General features: G+C 44.6%; 4 protein-coding genes across 15 annotated transcripts in view; 2 read left to right on the forward strand and 2 right to left on the reverse strand.

Annotated features, from left to right (window-relative positions):
* On the forward strand, positions 1-5,005 carry LOC119554541 (claspin). The gene is made up of 7 exons (XM_037865499.1): positions 1-1,641; positions 1,704-1,951; positions 2,025-2,654; positions 2,712-4,022; positions 4,083-4,335; positions 4,393-4,722; positions 4,789-5,005. The coding sequence occupies exons 1-7, from the start codon at positions 61-63 to the stop codon at positions 4,906-4,908; spliced, it is 4,473 nt and encodes a 1,490-aa protein (XP_037721427.1). The 5' UTR covers positions 1-60; the 3' UTR covers positions 4,909-5,005.
* Positions 5,006-6,081: 1,076 nt separating this feature from the next.
* Positions 6,082-8,627, forward strand: LOC119554251 (peroxisomal membrane protein PMP34). The gene is made up of 3 exons (XM_037865089.1): positions 6,082-6,519; positions 6,597-6,657; positions 7,645-8,627. The coding sequence occupies exons 1-3, from the start codon at positions 6,448-6,450 to the stop codon at positions 8,454-8,456; spliced, it is 945 nt and encodes a 314-aa protein (XP_037721017.1). The 5' UTR covers positions 6,082-6,447; the 3' UTR covers positions 8,457-8,627.
* LOC119554250 (THUMP domain-containing protein 1 homolog) lies at positions 8,608-9,856 on the reverse strand. The gene has a single exon (XM_037865088.1). It carries the CDS (start codon positions 9,795-9,797, stop codon positions 8,751-8,753), a length of 1,047 nt encoding a protein of 348 aa, XP_037721016.1. The 5' UTR covers positions 9,798-9,856; the 3' UTR covers positions 8,608-8,750.
* A 512-nt stretch (positions 9,857-10,368) lies between these two features.
* Positions 10,369-12,173, reverse strand: part of LOC119553141 (formin-binding protein 1-like) — a 36,029-nt gene continuing 34,224 nt past the window's right edge. For 7 of the 12 annotated variants that reach the window (XM_037863349.1, XM_037863350.1, XM_037863343.1 and 4 more), the window contains 2 exons: positions 11,999-12,165; positions 10,369-11,939 (listed from right to left, as the gene is read on the reverse strand). In XM_037863349.1, coding sequence (XP_037719277.1) covers positions 11,776-11,939; positions 11,999-12,165 — 331 coding nt within the window. In that variant the 3' untranslated portion in view covers positions 10,369-11,775. The remainder of the gene's footprint in view (positions 11,940-11,998; positions 12,166-12,173) is intronic. The other 5 variants (XM_037863352.1, XM_037863351.1, XM_037863345.1 and 2 more) reach the window with 1 other exon arrangement.

The raw sequence follows: 12,173 nt of genomic DNA on the forward strand, positions 1-12,173 counted from the left end.
TGGCAATGTTTATGGTTTTTTCTTAAAGAAGTTTTTTCAATAAAGAAGTGACCCAGAAAAATGAGCGAATCGGTTGCAGAAACTGCAGATGCAGCGGAAAATGAAGAGCAGGCCGACGACTCGATGGAAAAGCTGGAGTTCGACGAGGAAGACGAGAAGATGGTCTCCGCCGAAGATTTACTGGGTGGCAAGAGTTTGATGATGTCGGACGACAGTGAAAATGAAGATTTATCCACGCTGAAGCCCCGGAAGATCTCACCCAAGGCCAGGCGCCAAAGGATGATAAACAGTGATCAAGAGGATCAAGAGGAGGATGCAGTGGAGGCGGGGAATCTAGATCAAAAGCAGGAGGAGCACATTTCCCCCAAAAACAAGGGACAAAGGCTGCTGGACAGCGATGAAGAGGAGGAGGAGGTGTTCACCAAGTCCAAGAAGAAGAAATCCGCCGTCATAAGCTCGGATAGTGAAGAGGAGCAACCGGTGGCCAAGGAGAAACCCGTCAAGAAAGGCAAGAAAAAGACATCCCAGGTGGATGAGGAAAGGGAGGATCAGGAGCAGGAGAAACCTGCCAAGACAGAGAAGAAAAAGAGGGTAACCAAGAACAAGAAGAAGCTTCAGGAGAACCAGCAGGAGGACGACCAGGAGCAACCTCCTAAGAAGGAGAAGTCAAAAAAGTCTGAGAAGAATAAAAAGCAAATGGCCAAACTAAGCGAGTCCCAAGTGGACAAGGAGGAGGGCTCCCAAATGGATCAGGAAGGAGATCAGGAGCAAGAAAAGCCCGTCAAGACACAAAAACCCAAGAAGCTGACCAAGAAGAAGAAGCAACAAGAGGACACTAAGGAGGAAGAAACAAATCTGGAGCAGAAGAAGCTTCCCCAAAAATCAAAGGCAAAGAAGTTAGCCAAAGCTAAGAAGGAATCCCAAATGGACAAAGAGGAAAGCCCCCAAATGGAAATGGATGAGGAGTCCAAAATGGACCAAGAAGAAGATCAGGAGCAGGAGAATCCACCCATAAAACAAAAGCCTAAGAAGAAGACCAAGAAAAATAATCAAAAAGTGGACAGTGAGGAGGAGTCACAGTTGGAAACTGATCAGAAAGATCTTGAGCACGACAAACCTTCCGAAAAAATCAAAATATATAAGTTAGATACAATTGACGATGAGGATAGGGAAGAAACAGATCAGCCTAAAAAGGTGGCCAAGAAAAATAAACAAACAATAGAAAGCGATGAGGAGTCAGAAGAGAACAAAGATGAGGAAATGCAGGATCAGGATGTTAAGAAAATGGACAGCGAGAATGAGCCACAAAACAACAGCGATGACGATGAGGATGTCCAGGAACCTCCCAAAAAAGCAAAGAAGAATAAACAACGAATGAACAGTGACAGCGAAGAAGAGATCCAGAAGAATCAAAGCGAAGAAGCGCCCAGTTCACCCAAAAACAAACTCAAAGGCTTGGTGGACTCTGAGTCCGAGCCGGAAGAGTCCACTGGGGAAATAAGTCCAGCCAAGAATAAACTCAAGGGCTTGGTGGACTCCGAATCCGAAGCAGAGCTTAGCAATCCAGAGGAATCTCTAGGGGAACAGGAAGCACCCACTGAAGTTACGAAAGGAAAACCCAAGAAACCCAAAGTTGTGCGCGTAAGTTTGCCTACGAATAAGGGATTCGAATATCAATTTAACTTATTTCCTTATTTAATTAGGAATCGGCTAAGAAAGCACTGGAGGGTATGCAGGCCATCCAAAGTGAGCAACAACGTCTGCATCGGGAGGCTCACATCAATGTGCCCTATCATCAGCCGAAACCAAGGACTCTGAAGGAATTCCTCAGTCGACGAACAATCAACGCTCCTTTGGCCACCGCGCTGGCTGGAGGAAGTCCCATGCCCATCAAACAGCCCAGAAAGCCAGTAGGACTTCGAATGACCCGAGAGGAGTTGGAAGCTTATGCGTAAGTTATTATATCATATAATAATCATATTATAAAAATCATACAAATTAAACTAAAATAAATAAACCTTTAGAAAACTGATGGAGGACCGCGCCAAAGAGGCCACCGAGTTCTTTAAGTCCGAATCCGAGCCAGAGGATCAGGAGGATTCAGACAACGAAGAGCCTATGGAGCTAAAAGACAATCCAGGTGTCTTGGATGAGGTGCTGGATAATCCAAAAACGCCAGAAAAACCGAAAGAGCATATAGACGAACTGACCAGCGAAGCAATGGAAAATCCCGACATCCAGGAAGCAATTGTGGAAGATCCCATCATTGAAGAAGAACCCATTGCATCGACCTCTGCAGCAGCTGCTCTCAGATTCACAGATAACTTCGAAGTCCAGCCGGAGAGCGAGGCGAAATCTCCCAGCAAAGTTTGTCTGGTTACAGAAGTGGTGGAACTGCCTAGGCTGGACTTGAGCACCATCAACATAACACCGCCCTCTAAGCCAGCCACGCCAAAGATCAGCGAAGCCATTCGGCGGCTGAAGATCGAGAAGAGCTCGGATGTGAGTCCTTCGCTAAAGGGTGATGCCAACATGGTTATTGACCTGGAAACGGGGGATATGTTCACCAAGAAACCAACTGGAGTGGATGATTTGCTGAAACGTCTGATGAAAACGCGGGAAGCCAAAAAACACAAAACCACTGAGACTGTCAAGTAAGTCATTCAATTTATCAAATATCTAAAAGCAAACTAAACTTAACTTAATTGTAGCATTCTTACCACTGAGCATGGAAAACTGGAGATGTCCAAGGTGAGCATTCACCTGCACGAAGAGGAGATCAATAAGGATCCCAAGCCCGGAGCAGGCTACATAAAAATGCAGGAACAGCTTAAATCTTTAATCACTAAGAAACGCATGGAGGACCTGCGAAAGAAGCAGGCCGAAGAGCAGGAGAAAATGGCTGAAGATGAGGAGGAGGTAATGGATGTGGATGAGGAGTACGAACCGGAAGATAAACCTGGCTACGCAGAAGTTACCATAAACGAAGATGAGGAGATTGTTGAGGAAACTGAGGGCACTGCCGAGGAGGATGAGGAGGTAGAAGAAACTGAGGCAGACGAAAAAGCTGAAAACGATCCAGTTGAAGACCTTGAGGAAGAGGATAACAGCAGTGAGAGTGAACAGGAAAGCGAGCCCGAGCCAGAGCCTGAAACGCAAACTGGCAGGAAAAAAAACCGGATTATTAAAGCCTTCGAGGACGACAACTCCGATGAAGATGATCTCGACCTGCTGCAAACTCCCAAGCCAAGCAATGTTGCTCCCATAACGGCGACCCAATTGCAATTATCCGCCCATAAGCTTTTCGATGCGGAGACCCGGCGCACGGCCAGCGACGAGGAGAACGAGCTGCTCGACCTGTGCTCCGGCCAGTTTCCACAATCTCAAATGCTTTCCTCCGCCGCACCCTCTGTGGACCCAGCTGTCATCAGTCAGATTCCCATGACACAGTTTGGAGGCAGCAGCCAGGCACCCGATGAACTGGAAGGTCTGTGCTCGGGCACTTTTGCCACCCAGCTTCCATCGGAAATACCCACTCAGCAGCCAGAGGAGCAGGAAGAATCCCATGAGCCACCAGTGGTGGCCAACAGAATTCTGTCCAGCGACGAGGAGGAGGCCAAGGAGGACGCCACTGAAGCCGATAAGCCACGCAACAAAAAACTCACCAAGAAGAGGCCGAAGAAGAAGGCCAAACTAGGATTCTCCGATGATGAAGAAAGCGATGGTGATGTCGAGGAGTTTGAGGAGTTCGAGGAAGAATGCGATGAAGAACCAGTCGAGGAAATACCAGAAACCTTTGTGGACTACGACTCCGAGGAGAATGAAATTGTAGTGGAGATGACCAAAAAAGATCGCAAAGTACGAGCCGCCAACTTTGTGGACAAAGAAGCTGAGCTATCTGAATCCGAATGGGGATCTGCTGACGAGGACGAGAAGAACATGGATAACTATGATATAGAGTTGGGCGACGAAGATCAGTTCGATCGCGATAAGCTGCGGAACGAACTGGGACAGATTCATGCGTGAGTATAACATAACAGCTCTTCAGATTATAAAAATTAAACTAATCGCTTCCCTGACAGTCGTAAAATGATGGACCAGGATATTCGGGAGGTGCGCAAAATCAAGGAAATGCTCTTCGAAGAGGAAGAAGAGGGAGCAAGTCGACAGCGCCAGTTCCGTTGGAAGAACGTGGAGAATGGTTTCAGTCTAGATGACCGTCGTCCGGAGAATGGTGAAGGAAACGAGGGCAGTGGCGATGAGGAGAACGAGCATCTGTGGAGAAAAATTCGTTATGAACGCGAGCAGCTACTGTTAGAAAAGGGCCTGAAAACGGTAAGCATATCCGCAACTTCCTTTAATTTCTTGTCTAAAAAACTTTATATTCTTCAGGAGGCAGCCTCTCCACTCTCCACATCCGTGATAAATACCAGTACCCCTGGTAATTCCATTCGCCGACTGAACATAATCTCCTCCAAAAAGACAACTGTGGAGGTGAAGAAGAGTTCCCCATTCCTGATCTCAAAAACAGTTGCTGGCAAGCAGCAGAAGAGTGCAGTTCGAGGGTCTTTCCTGGTTCGGGATCAGCAGACGCTTACCAAACTGGCAGGCCTTACCAAGGGAACCTCCGGCGATATCGACGGAGCGGAGGGCACTATTTCCGTAAAGACTGCGAAGGCCAAAAACTTTGTGTTCGCCACGCTAACGGAAGAGGAGCATGAGGTGGGAATTTATTCTGGTTTTCTATGTATCCAGATGTTTTATTTTAATAATTGTGTTATTTTTCAGAATCGCAAACGAAAAGCAGCCGATTTACTCAACAGCAGCACTGAAACGGGAGTGAACTTCATGAAGAAACCACGATTGGAACCTCGGAGGGAGAAGTGCCTTATAGATCAGCTTCTTTAGACTAAGATCTTTTAATTTTAGACACCCCTGAAATGTACATTTTGCTATATAGTCTAGTAAGATAGTTATTAGGAGTGAATAAACCATAAATTTAATTTGTACACGTTAAGAGAAGAACACTTTAAAGTTATGTTATGAAATTTGGTATGTGGGATGATATTGCTCAATATTATAAGTATAATTTGAAAGTAAAGTTGAATTTATTTAAAAAGTAAAGCCTAGTACTCACATCGACGAAAACCGCGAGCTAACCATAGGAGTGAGCGAGAGGCAAACAGGCGGCTAAAGCTTTTCGTCGGGTCTGTTTTTCAGCGCGGTACTCAGATGAGCTAAGGAAATACCAGAAAAAATACCAGATTTCGCGAGTGAATTTTCGATGAACGCCGTTAGCCGCGGCCCAAAGAATAAGAAATTTAATCTTTGGCGGTGTTCGTGCAGAAGCGGTGGGGAATTTAAAAATTAAAAATGGAAGAAAAACACCCAAAACGGCTAAAAGTCAGTGCAAATGAAAAAGGATGCCTAATAAAATCTGTTGCCCATTATTGTGGGACTTGACCGACAGGAAGCAATACCACAACGGGGAAAATCCGCTGAATAGTTGAAGCGCTGGAGGAGATCCACTAGAGAATTCCAGTGGGAAGGAACATGGAACATCGCTCGATCTCCGACGAGCTCTCCATTGAGGACTCCTTCTTCACCAGCTACTTGGCAGCTGGTGATGGAGCGGAGATAAAGGATGCGCCGGCTTCTATAGGGAGGAGGAAATAAGGTCGCCCGCCAAGGGACAGCTGGAGGAGCCATTACCAGCCATTATTGGTCAGCTCGGAGCTGGACTACAGATGGCGCGGGAAAGATGGCAAAGCATCCGTGGGACGAGAAGGAGCCTTAAGCTTCTAGTTTACATAAATATAAACATTCGTTGAAAATTTCATTTATTTTTATTTTAATTTCTTTGTGAACCAGCATACTCTTCTTTTTTAAATTGCTCCAATTGATTTGTTTTCCGTTTGTCAACAAACCCAGCTGCTTGACAGTAAGACCATGCCACATGCATGGCGGGTGAACTTTGAAAACTTCGGTCACACTACAAAGAATAAGATTTTTCGACTAGTGAAACTCTTAGCCAATCTGAGTACTAGGCTTAAGTTTTTCAATCCTGATAACGGTATGCTTGCATTATAAGATTGTATATTTCAGTATATTTCTCCAGCCAGTTGGTATATTCCGGTCCTTGACCAGCGGTCATACTATATCTGAATAAAATCCGAAATTGTCTATGGAAAAGGTGAATATGTGAGTGAATCATTTATAAAGTCGTGATCCAGGAGGCACAACAAAGGGTTCGACGACGCCGACGCCCACAAGCCACCGCCTCCTCTGCCGCCGATTAAATTAATCTAATCTCGACGTCGCTGCAAACTGCGCTGTCGCAGCTAAATTTTTAACTACCGGCGGGACGTCAATCAGTAAACACTCGCCCGAAGACGCCTCCGGACGTTCCCACCTAGAGATACTCCAGTCCAACGAACAAACATCAGAATGGTGGCCCCCTCGAAACTCAGCCAGGTGCTTAGCTACCAGAACTTCGTGCATGCCGTCTCCGGAGCCGCAGTGAGTGGTCAAATATTTGCCGGCTAAAGGTCAAGATGTTGCCTGGTGCTAATTTGCATTTGGTCACCTCGTTACAGGGCGGATGCATCGCGATGAGCACTTTCTATCCACTGGACACGGTGCGTTCCCGCTTGCAACGTAAGTTTCCCAGGAATTTGGCAATCGGGGAGCGGTTAATTTGTAACTAATCTCCACATATGGGACCGATAGCGTGGCCCGCTTTTGATAATTGATATACACCTATATGTATACCTGCGGGCGAGTTCAAACTCCAGCGTTTGAAACTTTCTATTGATATGTTAAAGAGCCCCTTCTAATCAATGCCCCGCGCTAATCCAATATTAGGTTCTGTTTATAGATGGAATTTGATAATGTCTAGTTTCTGTGCAGAGAAAAGATTGTGATTATTTATTTTGGAAAAGGGTATATCTGCAAATTTTCCATAAAATAGATATATTTATAAAATATCATCGACTTTTTTTTATCGTTTACTTTAAAATTCTTGTTCTCAATTAGCTACAATGTTAGGAAAATATTTTGTAATATCAAAGGTTCACTATTAGAGTGTGCACTTTATTTCCACTTAAGGTACACTCACAGTTTATACTATAGGAATGCATAAAATTTGCAAATGTCTGAGACTCTTGAACTTTGACTATCAAAATGGAATACATAGTTGACATTGGTTACACAAGAATTTAGAATATGCTGCTATTAGTATTTTAAATTTAACCTTTATATAAATCTATACATCTATTGCTATTGTTAAAAGAAAAATGGTAATTCAAATTGCATGTGCATACACAATAAGTACACACTCGTAAAAATCCAGCTTTTTCTAAGGTTACGCTTGATAGATATTTTATGGTTATTGCATTTAAGCTCTAATGGAATATTTTGTTTACTTTTAGCCAAAATGTACATACATGTAGGTATAAGGCACCATTTCACTTATTACCACAAATTGCTAAATTATCATAATAGGGTTCAAGATTGGGTTAATATCACTGGCTTGGAATATGCGTGACAAATTAAATTAGCGCTAAGACAGACTCTACCTGGGATGTTCTGGGTTCTAGAATCTCCAAATTTAAACTCAAAAATTTTAACAATTTATATTTTCAGTTGAGGAGGCCGGCGAAGTGCGGAGTACCAGGCAGGTGATCAAGGAGATTGTGCTGGGCGAGGGTTTCCAGTCCTTGTACAGAGGTCTGGGTCCAGTCCTTCAGAGCCTATGCATTTCGAACTTTGTTTACTTCTACACATTCCACGCCCTCAAGGCGGTGGCCTCCGGCGGCTCTCCTTCCCAGCACAGCGCTCTCAAGGATCTGTTCCTGGGCAGCATTGCGGGCATCATCAATGTGCTCACCACAACACCGTTTTGGGTGGTCAACACAAGGTTGCGCATGCGCAATGTGGCTGGAACCTCGGACGAGGTGAACAAGCACTACAAGAGCCTGCTGGAGGGTCTCAAGTACGTGGCTCAGAAGGAGGGCATCGCCGGTCTGTGGTCGGGCACAATTCCCTCTCTGATGCTGGTCTCCAATCCCGCCCTGCAGTTCATGATGTACGAGATGCTCAAGCGCAACATAATGCGCTTCAACGGCGGCGAAATGGGCAGCCTGAGTTTCTTCTTCATCGGTGCCATTGCCAAGGCCTTCGCCACGGTGCTGACCTATCCGCTGCAGTTGGTGCAGACCAAGCAGCGCCATCGCAGCAAGGAATCGGAGTCGAAACCCTCGACTTCGGCGGGATCCCAGCCGCGCACCGAGAGCACGTTGGAGCTGATGATCAGCATACTCCAGCACCAGGGCATCCGTGGTCTGTTCCGCGGCCTGGAGGCCAAGATCCTGCAGACTGTGCTCACAGCCGCGCTGATGTTCATGGCCTACGAGAAGATAGCCGGCACCGTGGTCATGCTGCTCAAGCGCAACTAAAACGAGGCTCTAGTCTACACGTAGTTTTACTCAACTAACCGTAATGTAAGCTATTACACAAACGTACACAATCTGACTTAGGATATGGCCAGAACACACACTCTCCAAAGTTTAGTCGCTAAGCGTCACTGGATTAAAGAAACGATACAAATTGTTAACAAATGGAAATAATAACTGGACGTTTTATTTATATTTGTCTGCACAGCAGATTGTTAGCTCTATAACTAGGTCTGGTCCTCTTAGCATACCCTTCATTGGGTTGGGAGTCCTCTTAAGGCTTCTGAGTTTTCTAATTTAGTTGGTCTGCTCTCCGTTGGACTCCTTCTCTTCTTCATTGGACTTGGATTCCTCTGCAGACTTGTCAGACTTATCATATTTTACAGACTCCTTCGACTTGGAATCTTCTTCCTCAATGGATTCCTTTTTCTCCTTGTTTGACTTGGAGTCCTCTGAAGACTCCTCTAAAGACTTTTCCGACTTGGAATCGCCTTCACCACTGGTCTTCTTCTCACTGGGATTGGCCAGCTCTGCCAGATTGAACTTCTTGCATCCCAGATAGTTGTCGATAACGCTGAGCAGGCACCAGCCCCTCAAAACCTCCACGATGATGGATTTCTTGGCCTCCTTGAGGTCCACCGTGTTGCCCACGTTCTTGGAGTTGACCAAATCGGCCAGCTGCATGATAATGTCATCCCGCTTAATCTGTTGATTGTAGCGATGATTGAATATGATGCCATAGCTGGTGGGTTCCTTGAGGAAGTGCTTGTCGAAGAGCACTCCGGCGGCTGAGATGATGTCGGGCATGTTGGCACGGCAGACGGCTTCGATGGGCACGAGGCGCAGGACGAATCGGGACATGGACTTGCCGGTGGTGGCTATGTCGTTAATTATATGCTTTCCGAGGGCCACGGGGTCCTCCAGTTGGGTGCGGATGAACACACAGTTGGTAGTGTTGGTGTCCACGTTCTGGAATCGCACCTTACGCTGGGACAGCTTCTCGCGGCATTTGGCTGCCGCTGCCTCCAGGTCATCGTCGTCATCACTGGAGCTTTCTTTGGCCGGCTTCCCAACATCCTCTCCTGCATCGCCAGCTGCTCCTTCCTCGCGTTGCTTCTTTTCCGGCTCATTCTCCGGCTGCTCAGGTCCATAGAGTAGGTCCGCATAGTGGTTCAGGAGATTGTAGCACTCGCGAACACATGCTTTTTCGTTGATGTTGCATGTGGCAAAGAACCCACGTTGGCCAGGCTGGAGCTGCTGCCTCTTGGCATGGAAGTACTTCTTTTTGTTGTTCTTGAACTTGTGGTTCTTCGACATTTTCGATTTCTTTGCAGAAGGTTCCATGAAATAAAAACTATTATTTTAGCCGGCTGCTAAAAAGGAGGGGCCGTAAATGGGGCGTCCAAATAATACCAGACGTCTAGCGGAATCTACTAAAATTGACAGATCAAAACGAACAAGGAATGGTCACTCTAAAATTTTCAAAATTTTATAAAATTGCAGTTTATGAAAATGCTGAATGCTTAAAATACATTTTTATGAATTCTTCACAAATAGTCATAAATATTTAAACTTTTAGTTAAATAAAAACAAATGATTAAACCAATGACTAGGTATTTCTCAATAGAAATAATCTTATTATATCAAACTTTATCTTTTATCCCAGTTTTCAAAGTATTCAACACTCCCATCTAGACAGCAAATTTCAATCCATTAAATAAACACAACCATTTGCAAAAGGATAAGCTATATTCTTTCTTTTAATTTTAGTTACTTTTATTATGCCGACAATTCTCACATACATTTGCCGTAGTCTGTCACTTAAATTCAATTACTCTCATTCCATTTGACGTTGTAAACATTTTAGCGTAATACGTATGTGCCTGTTTTCGGTTCGAATTTAAAATTAGATAAATTTAAGAATTTTGGAATTATTTATTTTCTGCGTTCGCACTAAGATTAGTCCATCATTCGTTCACATCGTTCATTAATTAAACATAAGAATTCATCAGTATCAGTTGTTTGCACACTTAAATGCTAAAGCATGATAGCATATATGCGAAATGAAAGTACAAAATACAGATGGAAAAGGCTGCTGAATATCTAACTAAGGACCTATCATCTCGCTACGCCTGGACTTTCTCCGCAGACTTCTGTTTCCAGTTTTTGATTGTGGTTTACCAATATACAGCGGTATATCATATTAAATTATAAATAAATGTATTGCAAAGTGGCGTCGAACATAACAAATGCAGCGCCGCCCGGCTTTGCTCTGACTTAAGCCTTAAATGTTGTGAACTTAATCGTATAGGGGTACCTAAAACATAACTAATTGATGCACATATCTTCGGATATCTCGCGTCCTTTTAAAAATAGTGTGTGAAAATGTACAAGGCAAAGAGCAATACAAAAATGATCTTCAAATTAAAATTACAAATTATCCATAGAGTGTGTAAAGTAAAATGTACAATTGTTGCTATTTATATAAAACAAGCTAGCGCGTTCTTTGCTTCCGCAATTGCATATGCCGCATGTCATGCAGGATTGCCATAACTTTTGCCCACATATCCTTGAGTTTCGGGCGGTGTTTATAATGGGGTACATGGGGTTTCATGGGGGTCTTGTGATCGATGTCCGCCTCCTTGATCTTTGCATATTTACCAAAGTTTTAGTGCTTAAATTTGAGGAAATCGCACTCTGCCGCTTTTCCAATTGGTCAGCGAGAAAAGCGGCAGGTGCTCCTAAGGCTCCAAAGCCGGGAATCGAGCAAAAGTGAGTGTTATCAACGCATTGCCAAATGAATTGCATCTGAAAACGTGTTCACAAGATCACTTTTTTTTAAATGTCCAACGGCTGTTGTTTCAGTTTTAGTTTTCTTTTCATGCTCTCACGTATTCAAGTGCCATATAAATCTGGTTCCATATATGTATATAAATAGGTGTTATCATGATTGTTGTGGTGAAGAGGGAAACGTTGCGGTGCTTACAATTAGGTGAGGTCTGCTCGTAGGTGCATATGACTATAGTATTTATAGTATGATATAGCTTGCACTACCATAAGATCGATGACGTTTAAGATCAAAGTAAATATACAAAGCATACGAAGGGTAAATGAATCGAACTTAGCTTAGGTCAAATGTACAGTGTTGTGTGAAGGTTGGGTGTTTGGTTATCATGTTTTTGTGTGTATATGGTATGGCTGTCCGATAGAACGCAAAGTTATGACAAAAGTACACAAATCAATCGATCATACGCAAGAGTTGCTGAGTAGGTAACATTTAAAACCGCCCGGCTGATCGCCCGCCCCGAAAATGAACTTAATCCTAAGCATAGAGCGTGCACTCGATGTAACTCGTGGGCACGAAGCCCTCGTCCCAGCCATTGGAGTTGTTCGCCCGCCGCACCCGCGTCCATCCATCTCCCTGGTCGATCTCGATCACCTGCAGCTCCTCACCCTCGCTCATGGGTATGCTGCCCTCGCTGGAGGCTGTGGGATACAACTTTATTAGAATCAAATAAACAAGATTATAATTCCGAACCACTCACCTTCGAAGGGATACAGGGCTCGACATGTGCCCAGTGGATTTAGGGTCTCCACTTCCGTTTCGTAGTACGTATCCTCGCCAATCGCATTCTCATTGGCACTACCCTGTCCCGATCCTGGCAGGGATGTGTGCGAAGTGCCCAGGCCGCTCTCAGGACTTGCCGAACTGCTGGATTT

The sequence above is a fragment of the Drosophila subpulchrella genome, chromosome 3L (assembly GCF_014743375.2).
Source record: "Drosophila subpulchrella strain 33 F10 #4 breed RU33 chromosome 3L, RU_Dsub_v1.1 Primary Assembly, whole genome shotgun sequence".
In the NCBI taxonomy this organism is placed as follows: domain Eukaryota; kingdom Metazoa; phylum Arthropoda; class Insecta; order Diptera; family Drosophilidae; genus Drosophila; species Drosophila subpulchrella.